General features: G+C 44.0%; 2 protein-coding genes and 1 long non-coding RNA gene across 5 annotated transcripts in view; 2 read left to right on the top strand and 1 right to left on the bottom strand.

Annotated features, from left to right (window-relative positions):
* The window catches only part of trim2a (tripartite motif containing 2a), a 163,426-nt gene extending 155,728 nt beyond the window's left edge, over positions 1–7,698 (top strand). Inside the window, exons 10-12 of the mRNA XM_070871425.1 lie at positions 1,922–1,992; positions 5,044–5,184; positions 5,412–7,698. Of these exons, the coding sequence (XP_070727526.1) occupies positions 1,922–1,992; positions 5,044–5,184; positions 5,412–5,564 (365 nt within the window). The 3' untranslated portion in view covers positions 5,565–7,698. The remainder of the gene's footprint in view (positions 1–1,921; positions 1,993–5,043; positions 5,185–5,411) is intronic.
* The window catches only part of LOC139246611 (uncharacterized), a 62,460-nt gene extending 45,048 nt beyond the window's left edge, over positions 1–17,412 (bottom strand). For both annotated transcript variants that reach the window (XR_011590439.1, XR_011590433.1), the window contains exon 1: positions 17,024–17,412. This is a non-coding gene — a long non-coding RNA (uncharacterized lncRNA). The remainder of the gene's footprint in view (positions 1–17,023) is intronic.
* Positions 17,413–17,506: 94 nt separating this feature from the next.
* The window catches only part of mnd1 (meiotic nuclear divisions 1 homolog (S. cerevisiae)), a 45,406-nt gene continuing 42,189 nt past the window's right edge, over positions 17,507–20,723 (top strand). For both annotated transcript variants that reach the window (XM_070864571.1, XM_070864579.1), the window contains exon 1: positions 17,507–17,583. In XM_070864571.1, coding sequence (XP_070720672.1) covers positions 17,581–17,583 — 3 coding nt within the window. In that variant the 5' untranslated portion in view covers positions 17,507–17,580. The remainder of the gene's footprint in view (positions 17,584–20,723) is intronic.

Below are 20,723 nucleotides of genomic sequence, written 5' to 3'. Positions count from 1 at the left end.
CTGACAGTTGCCTATTTAATATGTCAACTTATATTTTGTTTTATTCTAAAGTGAACTTGACTATGCATAAAACAGCCTCTTGTAACATTCTAAAAATCAATGAACATGGGACCTTCCATCCCTGTAGTGAGTGTGTGCCTCGAATGCTGCTGAAATTGCAAACTCTACTTGAGCAACCTCTGGAAACTATAGCAGTGGTATCCTTGTGCTCTGTCCCACCAGTTTTGGTATTCTAGATGGTGGAATAGAATGCAACTGTTCCTCCTATTCCATCATGCTGTGGTCTAGTGTGGCAGCTCTATAACAGCAATTGGCATCTCGCCAAAATGTGCTTAAATTTATAATTGATCCATTTATTTTAATTTAATATTTTTACTCTTTTTTTAACAAAAAAAGAGTACACGGGCTCCATAATCTTTTCCAACATGTGACTCTAACTCCCTTGTGTCTGCATCTCTCTCTTTCCCTGTTGTTTGAATGTTTCCTCTGTTTTTTGGATTGATGCTGAGATTTTGTGGTATCTATGACTGATCTTGCATTTTAAAAATATAGAATTAGTGTGCATATTATGGGGGCATTCGCAAACCATTTACTGAATAATAAATTCTTCTCCATCTTCCCTCCCAGCAAAAAATAAACCTTATAAAAACTATATGCCATTTCTTTTTAAAGGTTACAATATTCATTGTTTTTGTTGTTGGGAACAAGGATTTAACTTTCAATTCAGAATATTTATCTGAAGAAGTACATTGTACTATATTAAAATATATATACTTTTATTTTGCTTAATCTGTTTCTTCATTGGAAGATGATTGTTGCCTGAACATTTTTGCACTTTACTGAACAGAGTAACAAGTCAACCGATTTGATCTTTTGTCAGACTTCTGAAATGATGCTCTGTGATTGCTGGACAAGAACCTTTATAGCAGTATTAGCATAGAGCTACTAAGAAATAACTGATACCCCTCCAAAGAAAGTGGATAACAGTAATCCGAGAGGAACAATGTTAGTGAAGCTCGAGTTTGGTTTATTAATATATACCTTGACTAAAGTTTAATTTAGGTTTTTGTTTTACAACTGTGCTTAGGGGTGTGACTTTCCTTTCCTTCCCCTCCCAGAAATAGTTTGGTTATTTTGATTTGGTTTAAAGGTTTTCTGATGACACCATTAGGAAAAGTGGTGCTGCATGACTTATGACAAAAAATATTTTCTTTGTCGTAGTATTTGAAACACTTGTCTAGAGAGGAAAATTCTTCATGATTCATTGTTTACTCCACATAGTAATGCTACATGATCTAATACTCTTCAGGTCAAAACAATTTTGACATTTGGTAATTTTTTGATTAAGGTATTACCAGTTTTTCTGACACAAAAGTACCATGGCCAATTGCCAACACTTTTTGGGGGACTATTCCACACAAGTCTCATCTACATAGTGCTGATAAACTAAATCTTTCACTGAATTGTGACCCTTTTTAAAATATGCACCTCACATTTGGAATTTGTCAACTCTCTTGACGTTGCAGTTGCGCTATTGGCACAGCCCACATCTATTCTGCAGAGCTCTGACAGGGTTGCTACACAAAGTATTCCAAGCTTCGGCTACTCTTAAAGAAATCGGGGGCCCTTCATTTTGTAATTAAGTTTGTTTAAATGCAAATTGTTGGAAATGCACCCTTGGTTCCTCCATGTAGATTTTATAGAATATAATGTTCCCAGTACTAAGATAATTTGCTTTTCATCTGGTTATCATAGGTTTGTTTATACCTATCCAAGCTAGTGTTTCAAAAAAGGCAACATGTGGTTAAAGTGCTAGAATACATTTTGTGTTCAGAATCCAAATTCATTGTTCAATGTTTTTAAAAAAAATTGTTCTTCGAAACATAGACTATATTGGTAATGTTCTGCCTTTCTCTTCCAGGTCCTCACTTTGCAGCAGTCAACAACAATAATGAAATCATTGTTACTGATTTTCATAACCATTCTGTTAAGGTATAGAAAGCTTTACATGTTGGTAATCTGTCAGACATAACTTGTATTAAGGATGAGCAAATGCAAATAGCTGGGCATGCTCTTCTGCCCTATCCAGCCTCGTGGCAAAGTGAAGACTTCAGTAAGTAGAAGAGTGGACACCTATCCAAAATGGAAGCCCAAGTGGCCTCAATTGGCTGTTGTGGGTTTATTCACAAAGGTCTAAATTGACCACCTGTGGGGTTTTTTGTGCTAATTGAGGTGATGGATATCATTGCTATCTTTTTCCACCTTAGTCAGTTGCTGTCAACACACCTTAACCCCAACTTCAGAGCACTTCTGCTCCAGTTTTTAAAGTTCTATTTCTCATACCAACTATCTTTCCAGGCTGTGAGATTGCCAACTTGTACTGAATTATGGGCAGTGCAGTTCTGTGCATCCAGAGATACTAGGAAAGGGGTAGGACTGTCCTCGTATAATTGGGATTCTTGCAGTCAACAGAGAGAAGGGGGAGCATTTTATTCCACCATTGTGGGCTGGGTTGAAACTTGGGTCCCAAAGATGAAAGGAGAGTGTGCTACGTCGTCGCAGCTCTTGGGTCCTCCTCTCTCCTTCCAGCTTGATTTTTAGCCATTTTAGATTTCGGGCACTGGTTTCACTGCCTTGATTTGTAAGATATACTATATTTTAATAATTGGGAATAATGCCATTGTACTCATCTTTTATCTGGTGATGTGCAATCATTATGGGGAGAAAGAAAGACTTGCATTTCTATAGCACCTTTCACGACCACTGGATGTCTCAAAGCGCTTTACTTTTGGAATGTAGTCACTTTTTACATTTTAAATAGAATCTTCAATAATTGGCTTTGTTTTGTCTATAATGGTACATTATCACACAGCATAATTAGTAATACTATATCTGATTTGCAGCTCTAAACCTGCCATCTACAGTCTCATTCATTGGTAATACCACACTTTTAATATGGTTTCATTTGCAAGAACATTTGTTAACCCTATGTAGAGCAATGTACTATCTATCTCTCTCTCTAGGACTTATTCATGAAAACATTAGTATTTGTGATCTAAATGCTCTTGTAAATCTTGATACTTCCATCTCCCTCCAAGATTTCAGCCAGCTATGTTTTTAAAAGAGATCTGCTTATGTCTGATACAGGTTGAGCCTCCGAAATGCGGGAGTTCCAAAATTCAGAATGTTCTGGAATCCGGACACTGGGCCGATCCGTGGCGGGGTCGTCTGGAAAATGTTCAGATATCCGGACTCCCCCCCCCCCCCCCCCCCCCCCCCCCCGCCTCGGCAAACCAACTTCCCCCCCCCCCCTTATCTCGCTGCTTGACCCCACCTACCCTCGGGCCAGACAAGGAAATACCCGGAATCTGCGGCGGGGCCCGCCCGAACTGCACGGCGGGGTCCCGCCCGATTTCCTCCGCGGCGGGGCCCACCCAACCAGCTCTTCGGCGGGGCCCTGCCCGAACTGCACGGCGGGGTCCCGCCCGATTTCCTCCGCGGCGGGGCCCACCCAACCAGCTCTTCGGCGGGGCCCTGCCCGAACTGCACGGCGGGGCCCGCCCGAACTCTGCGGCGGCGGCGGGGTCCCGCCCAATTTCCTCTGTGGCGGGGCCCACCCAACCAGCTCTTCGGCGGGGCCCGCCCGAACTGCACAGCGGTGTCCCGCCCGATTTCCTCTGGCGGGGCCTACCCAACTAGCTCTTCGGCGGGGCCCTTCCCGAACTGCACGGCGGGGTCCCGCCCGATCTCCTCCGCGGCGGGGCCTACCCAACTAGCTCTTCGGCGGGGCCCTTCCCGAACTGCACGGCGGGGTCCCGCCCGATTTCCTCTGTGGCGGGGCCCACCCAACCAGCTCTTCGGCGGGGCCCGCCCGAACTGCACGGCGGTGGTGGGGCCCCGCTCAAACTCCTCATCGCCCGGCGACCCGAACAACTCTTCAGTGAGCACTCCTCCCACCCCCCTTTGATGTTCCGAAATCCGGAAATACTCGAACCTGGACTCTGGTTTTTCTGGATTCGTGACGTCAAAGACGTTCCAAATTCTGGCAAAATGCAAAATCCGGAATGGCCTCGGTTCCGGATTTGGGACGCTGCACCTGTAGCAGGAAGTATTAAAGCTTCCTGTATCATTATCTGACATAAAATTATAAACCTTAAATAACAATCTTTCCCATTATATACACAACAGGGAACAGGAGAATATCCACCTTGGTCACTTATGAAACAAACTCATCCCCATTCCATATTCTGTATGCATCTCTTCTAACTTGAACATTCCAGATAGGAATTCATTGGAAATGTTTTTTGTTAAATGAACAGCATCACTAGTCATCTAAACTTGCATGTGACAAATGTCCCAGGGATTCGATCCAGTGTAGAATGCTCAATTAAAATACCAGGCAAACATTTAAAGTAGGACTTAACTGTCCTCTTCAAATATTGAAGGACCTGGATGTTTTGTTGCTGTTTTGATCTGTTTATCACTCTGGCCATACGCTCCTTAAGTCAGGTTTAATTTTGGTCTGGTTGCAATAGATTAATGTTATTACTGATCAATCGTCCTGCATCCTGTCCTTCTGATCATATGTTGCCCTATCATTGAGCTGGCGCTGTTATGTGACATTGAGGAAATACTGATATTGGCATTACATTAAAAGAAATTAAAATGTTTCCTCTGCAGCAGCACATTGCAAAACTATGCAACTGGGACCAAATATATATTTTTTACACCCTGTTAAACTGTGTTAGTGCAATACTTGTAACATAAGTAATTAAATTTAGGAGGAATAAAATCCAAGGACATAAAATGACCTTTATTTTTAATGCGGTGTTAAACTGTATTTGGCTTTGTGTGTTGAGTTCACTATGCAATGTATTAAGGATTTGTGCATGAATTTAAAAAATAAAATTCATGCAGATTTTCATTTGGTTGGATTGTTTTTAAAAACAAAATATTTCATTGAATGCTCAGTATTAGCTTAATAGTATCCAAGATTAATGGTGCATTTTTAATATGTGCAATATACACTCATTTTCCACACAGGTGTTTAATACTGATGGTGAGTTTGTGTTAAAATTTGGCTCTAATGGAGAAGGAAATGGTCAGTTCAATGCTCCAACAGGAGTGGCAGTGGATTCCAATGGAAATATTATAGTTGCTGACTGGGGAAACAGTCGTATACAGGTAATATAAATAACGTTTTAATAACAGACACCTTTATATTTTTGTTTTTCAGCTAATGATTGCTACATAAATGATTGGTAAATGCAGAGATTGAACTATATCATTCAAAACATTCTTGGCCATTGACCACATTTTTCTGTAGCTTTGAATGTACAGAAGAAAAACTGTAATTGATCTTTAAACTTGAGTTTTGGTTTCAATTCTGGTTTATTTCTATTTTAAAACAGGTGTTTGATGGAAGTGGATCATTCCTCTCTTATATTAACACTTCTGCTGATCCTCTGTATGGCCCTCAAGGTCTGGCGTTGACTTCAGATGGTCATGTAGTGGTAGCTGACTCTGGAAACCACTGCTTTAAAGTTTATCGCTATTTGCAGTAGCAAAGCAGCTGATCTTTGAATCTACAAATCTCACTGGTAGAACTGGATATGGTTGAGTTCCTGCATTAAAGAACTAGTTCGGTTTCCCTTTAGGATGGGTGTCACCTGCTTGAAGATTGTTTTTGTTTGGCACCTCTTCCTGCCCCAGTTTATTTAAGTAAACTGTACATGTGGAGGAATATGTGCAGTTTTTTTACCCAAGGATTCCCTCTACCCTTCATAGCGCTGTATGTTCCAGCTTCACAGGAGTCAAACAATGTTATCATAAAACTAATGAACAGACGATTGCACGTCTGAGTATGCAGATACAAATAATGGAGTATGTAGCTAGCTGCTCATGAATTTAGGAATAAAACATAATAGCATATTATTAAACAAAACTGCATTGATTCTGCACTGAGCTTTCACATGAAATGTCCAGATATATATATCTCGTATGTGATTGCAAATGAGCAAACGGCAGAAATCGGCAGGGGGTCTGGGTGACATTCATAAGTAAATGGAGCATTTGGTTTTGCGCTTTATGAACGTCTCGCTGATCCTTTAAATTAGAGCATACTGCCTATGCTCTAATTCACAACTACATTTTATTTTTTATAACCTATATACACACACACACACTAACTGGCTCTTACAATTAAATCCTCGTATTTTAGTATGGAGGGTAAATCACTGGGGGTCTATAGTGAATGCATTAAGTTGTTTTCATACATTGACATTTGCATCACATTAATGCGGGCATTGCATTAAATACTCTGACTAGCTATTACTAGACTAATTCCAGAATAATGCCACTTGTTTTGCACCAGGGTGTAATGAGAATGCAATTCTAAAGCAAATTCATGAGGGAATCGACAGCCTAGTATATATTGTGCTATAATTTCTTGACATCTTTTAGAATAGTGGCATCAAATATAGGTAACTGGTTGTTTTATCAAGATTCCCAGTTTTAACCAAAGTCCATGATGCATGCTATGTACCGCTCTGTTAACTGTGCAATCTGTCGTTTTTGATGCAAGAGAAAAAGTTTAAAAGAAATTAAACATTACTATCCTTCAGTTTAGTGTATCCTAAATTGAAATCAGGCAGTTATAAACCTAAGCAAAATAAAAGTACATGTACACCTTCATTATGATACATTTCATACTGTCGCTATTTATTGCCAAGTTTGTTGTATAATTTGCTAGTTATTCCTGCAGTCTACTCAGGTACTTAGTTTGCATCTATTTATCATAATTCTAAATTGTGCTAAGATTGCATAATTGGAGAAAATGTCAATCTTTTGAAGTGCACTAAAATATTGGAAGTTGAGAGCTGATTTACATTTAACATATAGTCTCCTTTAATCTGTGGCTGCTGTTTTAGAACTATTTAATTGCTGTTGTGCACAATTTTTTCATGTGGGGATGGTGAATGTGGGAGGAGGAGAAATTAATGTAAATTGTTAGTAATGTGTGTAGATTAGCAATACTTTATTTGGACCAATAAGTAATTGATCTCTCCCGAAAAGGGATAAAGAACAAAGTGCTGCACTAGGCTGTAAATTTAACATTATTATTTTGTGTAAAAATGCTCAACAAAACTTTATATTTTATCTCACTAATGTATTAACAAATGCCTCTGTTGCCAAATGTTTGGAAACTAAGTGCCCATAGAATTTTTGGGGGAGAATATGTTCAAAACACTAAAAAAGTGAAGGCAGCATTTTGAATAGCTGAAGCTTGGATGTGTTGTGTATAAATGTAAGCCCTCTTTGCTCCTTTTTGTTGTTGTTCTTTTTTATGTTGTGATTCAAAGAATGGAGTGACTCCTTTCTTCCCCTGCTCCACCCCAAACCACTGAAGTTTGCATGGCGTGTAACAGCATGGCATTAACAGGTGTACTCTTCTGTCAGAAACCATGCAAAATAATTTGAGTTTACCACAAAATAAGTTTGGGGATTCTGCAATGAGTGTGGAAGTCAGTTTATCAACTTGGGCATTTTTTGTTGTAAATTCCATGTTAAATGCTTCTGCTAATGTTTAAGAGGGACAATTTATGCATTATTTGAATGTTACAAACATTCCATTGTTGTGATTAAGTTTAAAAAAAAACTTGTTTTGTGTACAGCACATGGGGAAAAATAAAAAATGTCCTGCACTCAATATATGTCTATATACTGTGTTCTTTTAAATACCGTGTATGTGTTTCCAAAAAATAATTTGAGTTTGACTTGATCGGCTGCCCGTATCCTTAGTCGCATCAAGTCCCGCTCACCCATCCATCACCTTTGTGTTCGCTGACCTACATTGGCTCCCGATTAAGCAACGCCTCGATTTCAAAAATCTCAACCTTGTTTTCAAATCCCTCCATCACCTCGCCCCTTCTTATTTCTGTAATCTCCTCCCCAGCCCCCCAATAAGACCTGTTACCGCTGGAAAGCGGCAGCCACATGGCGGTGTCGAATGGCTGCCGCTCACGAAATTCTCACCAGTGGTTTTTCCAGTGGTCCCTTCTTCTGCCCCGCTGCTGCCAAACCCTCCTAAGTGTCATCAAAGCCCGTACCGCAAGCAAATTTCACGTAACAAAATCTTGCGGCTGCTGTGCGGTGCCCCCGACAGTGCACTGACAGAAAACTATCTGCAAAATGGTGGTGCGGCCGTCATTAAAGGGGAGGGTGCACTGCCGCAGCTGCCCTGACACTTATAACCCTGGGTTCAGCTGGGCCGCCAACAGACAGCCTGGTAATCCCTCTTGGGTGCCAGGCCGCTGGCCCGGCCGAAACCCTCCCCTGGTGGCCCAGTGGATCTAACTGAAATAATGCTAGAGTTCGCAGCGGCTCTCCCCTTTAAGTGAAGGGGCGAGACATGGTGACACGCTAGCGTGATGACTTAATCATCACCAGCGTGATGACAGACAGCGGCGGACATTCCGCCCGCCCCCACTTCGGCCCCTCGGATGACCGATCTTGTGTTCTCCGTCCTACTTCCGCCCTCATTATGACCGACTGCCGCTCCACTCAACAAAAGACAAAGCTGAATTTCGCGCAAGAAGCCCTGCAGCAGTGAAAACATAGGGAAAACCTGTTTCCGGCAGAGGTGAATTTCTACCCCTTTGTGTTCCTATCCTTCAGCTTAATGAGAATACACTGCGTGCCAAAACTATTTGGATCCTATTCTTTCCTGTTAATGTGTTGAGGCAAACTTAAACTCAATGGCACAAGTGCAATACTGCTGTCTTGCATTTTTAAGTGTGCAATGAGTAAATGCTTGACTTTTTTTTTAAAAAAAGGATTTTGTCTGAATTGAGTAGACTATACACTGCTTCAACCAGATTAAGGAGCTCATTTATGGTTTACCGATGCAATGATGTTTAATTTTTTCTTGATAAATTTATTGTTCCTCTGCAATGAGTGGTTTTAATCTGTCAAAGCCCTTGAAAGAAAATAACTTGCATTCACATAGCACCTTTCACATCTATAGGACATTCCAAAGTGTATGTGGCCTCCAATTTTCACACAGCAAGATCCCACAAACATCAATGAGAGAAATAACCAGATAATCTAATTTTTTGATGAAAGTTTGAGGGGCAAATGTTGGCTAGGACACAGACTATTTTGAATAACACCATATGATCTTTTCTATCCATCCGAACAAGCAGATGGGATCTCGGTTTAAAATGTTTCATCTAAAATACAGCACCTTCAACAGTACAGTACTCCCTCATTGCTGATGTTACTGTTGCACACTTCAGTTTTATTTTCTCCATTAGCTAGGCACACTGAAGAATTGATTGTAGGCACGAAGAAACAAATGGCTCAGAATATTTGGCTTGTTCCAGTAGTGCACACATGAAATTATATCTCTCCACTTTTTTCTAGACACAGTAAAGCTTAGGGGAATGGTTTGCTTTAATTTTAATGTAAAATACAATATGATTCTACCAAATGTAAATATTAAGTATTGCTCCTATTATCTCCCTTGTGGAGCCAGCATATTTAATATGGTTGAATTAAGCTGATTGCAATTGCTGTTTACCTGCAATATTTGGACAGATGCAGCTTATTTATTGTGCTTATAAAAGACTTGCGCCTTTCACGACCACCGGACGTCCCAAAGCATTTACAGCCAATGAAGCATTTTTTGAAGTGTCATTGTGTGTAGGAAACGTGGCAGCCATTTAGGCACAGCAAGCTCCCACAGACAGCAATGTGATGATGACCAGATAATCTGTTTGTGATGTCGATTGAAGGATAAATACTGGCTAGGTCACCAAAGATAACTCCCCTGCTCTTTGAAATAAGAATATAATAGGAGCAGGAGTAGGCCATACGGCCCCGTGAGCCTGCTCTGCCATTCTTTAAGATCATGGCTGATCTGATCTTGGCTTCAACTCCACTTTCCTGCCTGTTCCACATAACTCTTGACCTCCCCTATAGTTGAAGAATCTCTCTCAGCCTTGAATATATTCAATGTTTCAGCTTCCACAGCTCTCTGGGGTAGAGAATTCCGAAGATTCACACCCCTCTGAGAAGAAATTCCTCGTCATCTCATCTTAAATGGGCAACCCCTTATTCTGAAACTATGCCCCCTAGTTCTAGATTCCCCCGGAGGAGAAACATCTACTCTATCAAGCCCCCTCAGAATCTTATGTTTCAATAAGATCACCTCTCATTCTTCTAAACACCAATGAGTACACGCCCAACCTTTCCTCATTCCAGGACTCAACCGAGTGAACCTTCTCTGAACTGGCTCCAATGCAAGTATATCCCTCCTCAAATAGAGACCAAAACTGTACGCAGTACTCTGTGTGGCCTTACCAACACCCTGTACAGTTATAGCAAGACTTCCCTACTTTTATACTCCATCCCCCTTGCAATAAAGATCATCATTCCATTGCCTTCCTAATTACTTGCTGTACCTGCATGCTAACTGTTTTATGTACGAGGACACCCAGATCCCTCTATACCACAGCATTCTGTAGTCTCTCTCCATTTAAGTAAAATTTTATTTTTCTATTCTTCCTACCAAAATGGATAACCTCACATTTTCCCACATTATACTCCATATGCCAAATTTTTGATGACTCACTTAACCTATGTATATCTTTTTTTTCAAACTCTGTCTTCCTCACAACTTGCTTTCCCACCTATCTTTGTCAGCAAATTTGGTTACAACAACATGCTTGGTCCCTTCATCCAAGTCATTAATATGAATTGTAAATAATTGAGGCTTTAGCACTGATCACTGTGGCACCCCACCTGGTTACAGTTTGCCAACCTGATCTTATTGACCCATTTATCCCGACTCTGTTTTCTATTAGTTAGCCAATCCTCTATCCATGCTAATATATTACCCCCAACATCATGAGCTCTTATCTTTTGTAGTAAACTTATGTGGCACCTTATCAAATGCCTTTTGGAAATCCAAATGCACTACATCTACTGGTTCCCCTTTATCTCTCAAATTTGTCAAACATTATTTTCCTTTCATACAAACAAGCCAAGTCGACATGGTTTTATTATGATTTTCAAATGTTTTGCTATTACTTCCTTAATAATGGATTCCAGCATTTTCCCAATGACAGATGTTGGGCTAACTGGCCGATAGTTTTCGGTTTCCCTTGTTTCTTGTATAGGGGCATTACATTTGCGGTTTTCCAATCCGCTGAGACCTTTCCAGAATCTAGGGAATTTCAAAGATTACAGTCAATGCATCACTGCAGCCACTTCTTTTAAGATCCTAGGATGCCGTGCCACGGGATCTTTACGCCCACCTGAGAAGGCAGACGGTTTAACGTCTCATCTGAACGATTGCACCTCTGACAAGTGTAGTACTGAGGGAGTGCTGCACTGAGTGTCAGCCTAGACACATGGGCTACCAAACCAACCCGCTGATGCAGAGGAATACTAAAATGTGTTAAACAAGAATGCACTCATGGAGGACTCCCAACAAGCAGCTACAGAGATAGGAAAACGGAGGGAAAAACTTCAACAATCCTCACGCCTCTGGCTGTGATGTGACGTTCCCCACAATCAGCACTACGATAAATACAACTAGCAATGAAGAGGGAGGGAAGAGGGTAGAAAGAAAATATTTCAACTGTGAAACTGCACTGAAGGATGGCTATTTAACCATTACAAGCATAACTTCTGTATCTACATAATGTTTGCATTGATATAGGAACGTATGAATGTGGACAAAACAGAGCTCCACTCATAGGTACTCAAATGGTACCCTTGAGTATTATTCACTGACTATCTGTTACCAGCGCTTCCCTGATTGTGCATTTCCAGTCGGCGGTGGAGGCAAAGGGGTACAGGGAGTGAATTCCAGAGTGTGTGGCCTAAGTAGATGAAGGCATGGCTGCCAATAGAAGGGTAAAGGGAGGGGACGGCGGGTGGGATGCTTAAGAAGCCAGAGGAATGGAGTGTTCAGCGAGAGTGTTGTAGGATAGGGCAGGGACTGCACTCTGTATATTGTAAGTGGAATTCCTGTTTTTGCTGGAGTTCCATCCCTGCCCTAAAAGTAGTAGCAGTGAGGAAGCAAGAGTGCAACCAACTTTGATACTGAACTTTGATAGAAACAAGATGGACCTGGTTGCTCTGATCAAAGAGAAAACAGCAGTGATAATTATAATACAACTCTTAACATCTGACCGACCGGAGCTCTGCAGTAGTGTAGGGGTTAGGTTACAGGACGAGTAATCCAAAGGCCTGGACTAATAATCCGGAGACATGAATTTAAATTCCACGATGGTAGTTTGCAAATTTGTAATCAGTCTATAGTTAGCAAGGGCACAGAATGTATTCTGGGTGGGGGATTTCAATGTCCATCACCAAGAGTGGCTCAGTAGCACCACTTCTGACCGAGCTGGCTGGGTCCTGAAGGACATAGCTGCCAGACTGAGCCTGCGGCAGATGGTGAGGGAACCAACACGAGGGAAAAATCTTGTCCTTGAAAATCTACCTGTTGCAGATCCACTGTCCATGATAGTATTGGTAGCAGTGACCACCGCACAGTCCTTGAGGAAACAAAGTCTCATCTTCACACTGAGGACACTCTCCATTGTGTTGTGCAGCACTACCACCGTGCTAAGGGGACAGATTAAAAACCGAACTAGCAGCTCAAAACTGAGTTTCCTGTAGGCTGTAGGCCATCAATAGTAGAATTGTATTCCACCACAATCTGCAACTTCAAGGCCCAGTATGTCACTCACTTTAGCTACCATTACCATCAAGCCAGGTGATCAACTCGTGTTCAATTAGGAGTGTAGCAGGGCATATCAGGAGCAGCACCAGACTGAAAAAGAGGTGTCAACCAGGTGAAGCTACAACATAGGACTACGTGCATGCTAAACAGCATGCCACAGACAGAGCTGAGTGATCCCACAACCAATGGATCAGGTCAAAGCTCTGCAGTCTTGCCACAACAAGTCGTGAACGGTAGTGGACAATTACTAACAGGTAGTGGCGGCTCCATGAACCCCATCAACAATGGTGGAGCCCAGCACGCAAGTGCAAAAGAAAAGGCAGAAGCATTCACAACCACCTTCAGCCAGAAGGGCCGAATGGATGTTCTATCTCGGCCTCCACCCGAGGTCTCCACCATCGCAGAAGCCAGTCTTCAGCCAATTCGATTCACTCCACGTGGTGTCAAAAAATGCTGAGCACACTGAATTCAACAAATGCTACAGGCCCCGACAACATCCTGGCTGTAGTACTGTGCTCCACAACTAGCCGCGCCTCTAGCCAAGCTGTTCCAGTACATCTACAACACTGGTATCTACCCGACAGTAGAAAATTGTCTAGGTATGTCCTGTCACGTTTGGGGACGGTAACACCCACGAGGCGCGAGACTTTGCCTCAGGCAAAGAAGTCTCGCCTCTCGTGAGAAATTGAGGTTACCGTCCCCAAATGGAAATGGGAGCGCAAAATAACATGCTCCATTTCCTTTCTGGGGCACTAGTGGGGTGCAACACTGCAGTGTAGGAGGGACTCTTCCCTTAATTCCCAAGCTGCAAACTCTGCATTATAAAAATGGGCCTACCTGGACCACCAGAGATCAAGGGTGCCATGCCACTACACCTAGACCAGAAAACAAACAGAAATAATAAAAACATTTCCCTCATCGCATCTCTAATAAAAAAGGGACAAAACTCAGAACTCGACAGATTAATGAATCATTGAGTGTGCAGCTCGGGGAGGCCATTCCGCCCATCAGTTCTGTGCCGGCTCTTTAGGGGAGCAGTCTGGTTGGTCTCCCCCGCTCTTTCCCCGTATCCATGCAATTTTTTTCTCCTTCGGGTATTTGTCCAGTTCCCTTTTGGGGGCTACCGTTGGGTCTGTATCCCGGATCCTAACCATTTGTTGCGTAGGGGATGTTTTCCTCATGTCGCCTCTGGTTCTTTTGCCGGTCACCTTGGGCCCGTTCCCTCTGATTGTCGACCCTTTGGCCATTTGGGACGGTTACTCTTGTATTTACTCTATAGGGTACAGTAGCATAATGATTATGTTACTGGTCTAGTGATCCAGAGACCTGGATTAATGAGTTCAAGTCCCACCCACAATAGCTAGGGAATTTAGATTCAGTTGATTAAATAAATCTGGAATAAAAAGCTAATATCAGTAACGATGACCAGGAAGCTATCGAAATGTTGTAAAAACCCATCTGGTTCACTAGTGCCCTTTAGGGAAGGGAGTCTGCCATCCTTATCTGGCCTGGCCTATAGGCGAGTTCAGGCCCACAGCAATGTGGTTGACTCTTAACTGCCCTCTGCAGATCAAGGAGGCAGGTGTAGTCGACAGTGCTATCATCAATTCATCAATAACCTTCTCAGGTTGCAGCAGGACCACTCGGTTTCAGACCTCATTACAGCCTTGGTTAAAACATGGACAAAAGAGCTGAATTCCAGAGATGAGACGAGAGTGACTGCCCTCGACATCAATGCAGCATTTGGCCAAGTGTGGTATCCAGGATTCCAGAAGCCCTAGTAAAACTGATGTCAATGGGGATCAGTGGGAAAACTCACCATCCCTTGCACAAAGGAAGATGATTGTGGTTGTAAAAGGCCAATCATTTCACCCCAGGATATAGCTGCAAGAGTTACTCAGGGCAATGTCCTAGGCCCAACTATCTTCAGCTGCTAGACTACAAAGGTATGAGGGCAGAGTTGGCTAAAGTGGACTGGGAAAATAGACAAAAGAATGGGATGGTTGATGAGCAGTGGCAGACATTTAGAGATATATTTCATAACTCGCAACAAAAATATATCCCAATGAGAAGGAAAGACTAAGAGAAAGGATACCATCCGTGGCTAACTAAGGAAATAAGGGATGGTATCAAATTGAAAACCAGGGCATACATTGTGGCCAAGACTAGTGGGAGGCCAGAGGATGGAAAACTTTTAAAAGCAATCAAAGAACGACTAAAAAAAAGATAGATTATGAAAGTAAACTAGCACAAAACATAAAAAGATAGTAAGAGTTTCTACAGGTACATAAAAAGGAAAAGAGTGGCTAAAGTAAATGTTGGTCCCCTGGAGGATGAGACTGGGGAATTAATAATGGAGAACAGGGAAATGGCAGAGATGTTGAACAAATATTTTGTATTGGTCTTCATGGTAGAAGACACTACCCGATAATGGATAATTAAGGGGCTATAGGTAGGGAGGAACTTAATACAATCACAATCACAAACTAAGTAGTACTAGGTAAAATAATGGGACTAAAGGTGGACAATTCCCCTGGACCAGATGCCTTACATCCTAGGGTCTTAAGAGAAGTGGCTACAGAGATAGTGGATGCATTGGGATTCTGGTGCGGTCCCAGCAGATTGGAAAATCGCAAATGTAATGCTCCTTTTTAGATAAAGGTGGCAGACAATAAGCAGGAAACTATAGACCAGTTAGCCTAACATCTGTTATTGGGGCAAATGCTGGAACCCATTATTAAGGAAGCAGTAGTGGTTCATTTGGAAAGCATGATTCAATCAAGTAGAGTCAGCATGGTTTTATGAAAGGGAAATCATGTTTGACAAATTTGCTGGAGTTCTTTGAGGATGTAATGAGCAGGGTGGATAAGGCGGAACTAGTGGATGTGGTGTATTTGGATTTCCAGAAGGCATTCGATAAGGTGCCACATAAGATAAAAGCTCACAGAGTTGGGAGTAATATATTAGTTAGCTAATCCTCTATCATGCTAACAGGAAACAGAGAGTCGGGATAAATGGGTCATTTTCCGGTTGGCAAACAGTGAGGTGCCGCAGGGATTAGTGTTGGGTCCTCAAACTAGTTACAATCTATATTAATGATGATTTGGATGAAGGGACAGAGTGTGATGTAGCCACGTTTGCTGATGTTACAAAGATGGGTGGGAAAGCAAATTGTGAGGAGAACACACAAAATCTGCAAAAGGATATAGTCAGGCTAAGTGAGTGGGCAAAAATTTGGCAGCTGGAGTATAATGTGGGAAAACGTGAGGTTATCCACTTTGGCAGAAAGATTAGAATAGCACATAATAATTTAAATGGAGAAAAATTGCAAAGTGCTGCAGTACAGAGGGACCTGGGGAAACACAAAAAGATAGTGTGCAGGTGCAGCAAGTAATCAGGAAGGCAAATGGAATGTTGGCCTTTATTGCAAGGTGGATAGAGTATAAAAGCAGAGAGTCGTGTTACAACTATACAGGGTATTGGTGAGGCCAGAGTGCTGCGTAGAGTTTTGGTCTCCATATTTAAGGATATCCTTGCATTGGAGGCTGTTCAAAGAAGGTTCACTAGGTTGATTGCGGAGATGAGGGGGTTGACCTATGAGGATAGGTTGAGCCTATACACATTGGAGTTCAGATGAATGAGAGGTGATCTATTCAAACGTATAAGATAATGAGGGGGCTCAACAAGGTGGATGCAGAGAGGATATTTCCATTCATAGGGGAAACTAAAACTAGTCGCAGAATAAGGGGCAGCCCATTTAAAACTGAGATGAGAAATTTCTTCTCTGAGGGTTGTAAATCTATGGAATTCTCTGCCCCAGAGAGCTGTGGAGGCTGGGTCATGAATATATTTAAGGTGGAGATAGACAGATTTTTGAGCAAAAATGGAGTAAAGGGTTATGGGGAGCGGGCAGGGAAGTGGAGTTGAATCCATGATCAGATCAGCCAGCCGTGATCTTATTGAATGGCAGAGCAGGCTCGAGGGGCCAAATGGCCTACTCTTGCTCCTGTTTCTTATATTTTTATGTTCATGCTTTATCAATGACCTTCCCTCCACTATATTGCCATAAGTGCAGCCTGCTTGATTGGCACCCCATCCACCACCTTAAATATTCACGCCCTCTGCCACCAGCGTATCGTGGCTGTAGTGTGTCCCGTCTACACGATGCACTGCAGCAACTCGCCAAGGCTTCTTCGGCAGCATCTCCCAAACCCACGACTTTGACCACCTAGAAGGACAAGGGCAGCAGACGCATGGGAACACCATTACCTGCAAGTTCCCCTCCAAGTCACATACCATCCTGACTTGGAAGTATATCGCCGTTCCTTCATCATCACTGGATTAAAATCCTGGAACTCCCTCCCCAACAGCACAGTGGGAGTACCTTCACCACAAGGACTGCAGCGGTTGCTGACCGCATCCAAATGTACTGAACTGCTTTCGAATGTATTGTGCAAATTTTTATATGAATAAAGTATATTTTGAAATATAAAAAAAAATAAGGACTGCAGCGGTTCAAGAAGACAGTTCACCATCATCTTCTCAAGGGCAATTAGGAATAGGCAATAAATGCTGGCCTCCCCAGCAACGCCCACATCCCGTGAATGAAATCATAACAAACAAAAGTGCATACTATCACAACGGGTTGCAGACCTGCCCTTCCGTGTTCTGTCCAGCAGAGAGTGCCCGGACTGTTGCTAAGGGAGGTGCTCTCTTTGCCCCGCAGGACGCTCCTCAGCAGTTTCGCATGGCATGCTGGGGACAGGAAGGCGCGGTCGCCTTGGAGACGGCGAGTGTCGACTTTACTGGTCCGGGCCTGGGCTGACATGGTGAGTGTCGGGGCTCCTGTGGTTCACATCCTTAAGTGACTGACCCCTCCCACCCTGACCAATAGAGAAAAGCAGCTAAATTAGAGTTACCCATGTCGATAATAACTAGCCGGTTACTTAGTTACAATTTACCATTTCTTTCCTCTCGGTCTCCAAAACCCAACACCTCGAACGTGTCCTCCGCTGCCTGCTCCGGGCACACCTCTATGCCCTCATCATTTGCCTGGTCAAAGTCACCGATGACCTGACATCCTCTGTGACTATTGCCCTCTTTGTGCCCTCTCCGACTGGGCAGTTAAAAATCCTTCGTGGCTGCTCCGCTCCATACAGCAGCACCCCACCTCTTCAACCTCCTTCAGTCCGACTTCCCAAGTTGCACATTCCAGTCTTCTGAATCTAAATCACATCAACTTCGGCACCGGCTTCGGACACAATGGCACACCCAGCCCAGTCGACCCTGCAAAGTCCTCCCTAACATCTGGGTACTTCTGCCAAAATTGGGGGAGCTGTCCCACAAACTAGTCAAGCAACAGCCTGACATAGCCATACTCACAGAAATATACCTTTCAGCTAATTTCCCAGACTTCTCCATCACCATCCCTGGGTATGTCCTACCCACCGGCAAGGCAGGGGTGACGGCACAATGTATACATCATCATCATCATAGGCAGTTCCTCAAAATCGAGGAAGACTTCCTTCCACTCTAAAAGTGAGTTCTCAGGTGACTGAACAGTCCAATACAGGAATTACAGTTTCTGTCACAAGTGGGACAGACAGTCGTTGAAGGAAAGGGTGGATGGGGAGTCTGGTTTGACGCATGCTCCTTCCGCTGTATGCACTTGGTTTCTGCATGCTCTCGGCGATGAGACTCCGGGTGCTCAGCGGCCTCCCAGATGTTCTTCGGGCGGTCTTGGGCCAGGGATTCCCAGGTGCCAGTGGAAAAGTTGCTCTTTATCAAGGAGGCTTTGAGGGTTTTCTTGAAACGTTTCCTCTGCTCACCTGAGGCTTGCTTGCCGTGTAGGAGTTCTGAGTAGAGCACTTGCTTTGGGAGTCTTGTGTCAGGCATGCGGATGATGTGGCCCTTCCAACGGAGCTGGTCGAGTGTGGTCAGTGCTTCGATGCTGGGGGTGTGTTCCAGGAGAGAATACCGGGAGATCTCAGAGATGCAGTAATCGTGACCATCTTCGAAAAAGGGGACAAATCTGACTGCGGCAACTACAGAGAAATCTCCCTGTGGCTGAAGAGCTCCTCCCAGAGTCACAATGCAGATTCCGTCCCCTACGGGGCACAACGGACATGATCTTCACTGCACGACAACTACAAGAGAAATGCAGGGAACAGCACCAACCTTTGTACATGGCCTTTGACCTCATAACCGTGAGGAACTATGGAGCGCCTCCTCCGTTTCGGCTGCCCCCAAAAGTTTGTCGCCATCCTTCATCTGCTCCACGACGCCATGCAGGCCATGATCCTGACCAACGGACCCACCACAGACCCAATCCACGTCTGGACCGGGGTCATGCAGGGCTGCATCATTCAGCCAACGCTCTTCTCTATCTTCCTCGCTACAATGCTCCATCTCACTCTCAACAAGCTCCCCGCTGAAGTGGAACTAAACTATAGAACCAATAGGAACCTGTTCAACCATCGTCGCCTCCAGGCTAGATCCAAGGTCGTCCCATCCTCTGTCATTGGTATACAGTCATTGGTACGGTAGCATAGCGGACTAATAATCCGGAAACATGAGTTCAAATCCCACCACGGCAGCTGCGGGGGGGGGGGGTTTAAATTCAGTTAATTAAATAAATTGGAATTTAAAAACTTGTATCAGTAATGGTGACCATGAAACTATCGGATTGTTGTAAAAACCCATCTGGTTCCTTCCTTTAGAGAAGAAAATCTGCTGTCCTTTCCTTGTCTAGTCTCTATGGAGCTGAAATTCTGTGCAGCCAGAAAGCTGGTGGTGTTGAGGCCTTTTTTCCCCTAATTAGCGCTGCAAAGTTTGCAGCGGCTATTGGATCCAAATTCAGCTTTTTGACCACAAAAAAGTGTTCCAGCCTTATTAGCCCTCAAACCTGAAAGTTTGCAGTCTTAATTGGGGCATTATTCCCACGGGAAATTCACCCTGAGGTTGATGTGGCAGTTGCCGATGTGGCAGCTGCCACTGCAGCACAGAAGCAACGGTTCGGTGCTGCTTTGGAGAGGATGGCTGTGGCTCTGCAAGAGTCGATGGAGCGTCGAAGTGCTGTCATATCTGGTGGTTTTCAGACTCTGGCTGCTCGCATGCAGTCTCAGCTGGATGCTGCCCGAGACCTCAGTGTTGCTTTCACGGTTGGGACCACCACAGGCCACGGGGGACCTTCCGGTGTGGCGCCACAGCACCGACCTGAGCTCCCTCAGATTGGTGGTGGTGGTATTGTGCCGCCGCTGGTGAGTTATTCAGGCTCCTCGGGCCAGGATACGGATGATGCGGTCCCTCCGGCTCGCAGCATTCCTGGCCCCAGACCTGTCACTCCGCCAGTGCCTCCACGCATGGCCTCGCCCGAGCCAAGTCAGACTGATCTGTCCCAGGAGGGTGTTGACCAATCTTGAGTCGGCCCTTCCAGGCCCAAAGCTGCTCGAGGGCGCCCTAGCAGGACATCTGAAGCTTCCACACGGAATACAGCAGCCTTCCCAGACCCATGAGGCAGCCACAGGAGAGACACTGAAGCGAAGTCGCAGGTTAGGCACGCGGAAGATCATCATAGGCAATCCCTCGAAGTCGAGGATGACTTGCTTTCACTCTAAAAGTGGGTTCTCGGGTGGCTGAACAGTCCAATACGGGACCTACAGTCTCTGTCACAGGTGGGGCAAACAGTGGTTGAACGAAAAGGTGGATGGGGAGCCTGGGTTGCTGCACCCTCCTTCCGCTGTCTGCGCTTGGTTTCTGTATGCTCTCGGCAACGAGACTCGAGGTGCTCAGCGCCCTCCTGGGTGCTCTTCCTCCACTTTGAGTGGTCTTGGGCCAGGGATTCCCAGGTGCCGGTGGGGATGTTGCACTTTATCAAGGAGGCATTGAGGGTATCTTTGAAGCGTTTCCTCTGCCCACCTGGGTTTGCTTGCGTATCGAGGCTCCGAGAAGAGTGCTTGCTTTGGGAGTC

The sequence above is a fragment of the Pristiophorus japonicus genome, chromosome 2 (genome assembly GCF_044704955.1).
Source record: "Pristiophorus japonicus isolate sPriJap1 chromosome 2, sPriJap1.hap1, whole genome shotgun sequence".
Lineage (NCBI taxonomy): Eukaryota > Metazoa > Chordata > Chondrichthyes > Pristiophoridae > Pristiophorus > Pristiophorus japonicus.
Note: the sequence above shows the minus strand (reverse complement) of the source record. Positions and strands in the feature narration are given on the sequence as shown.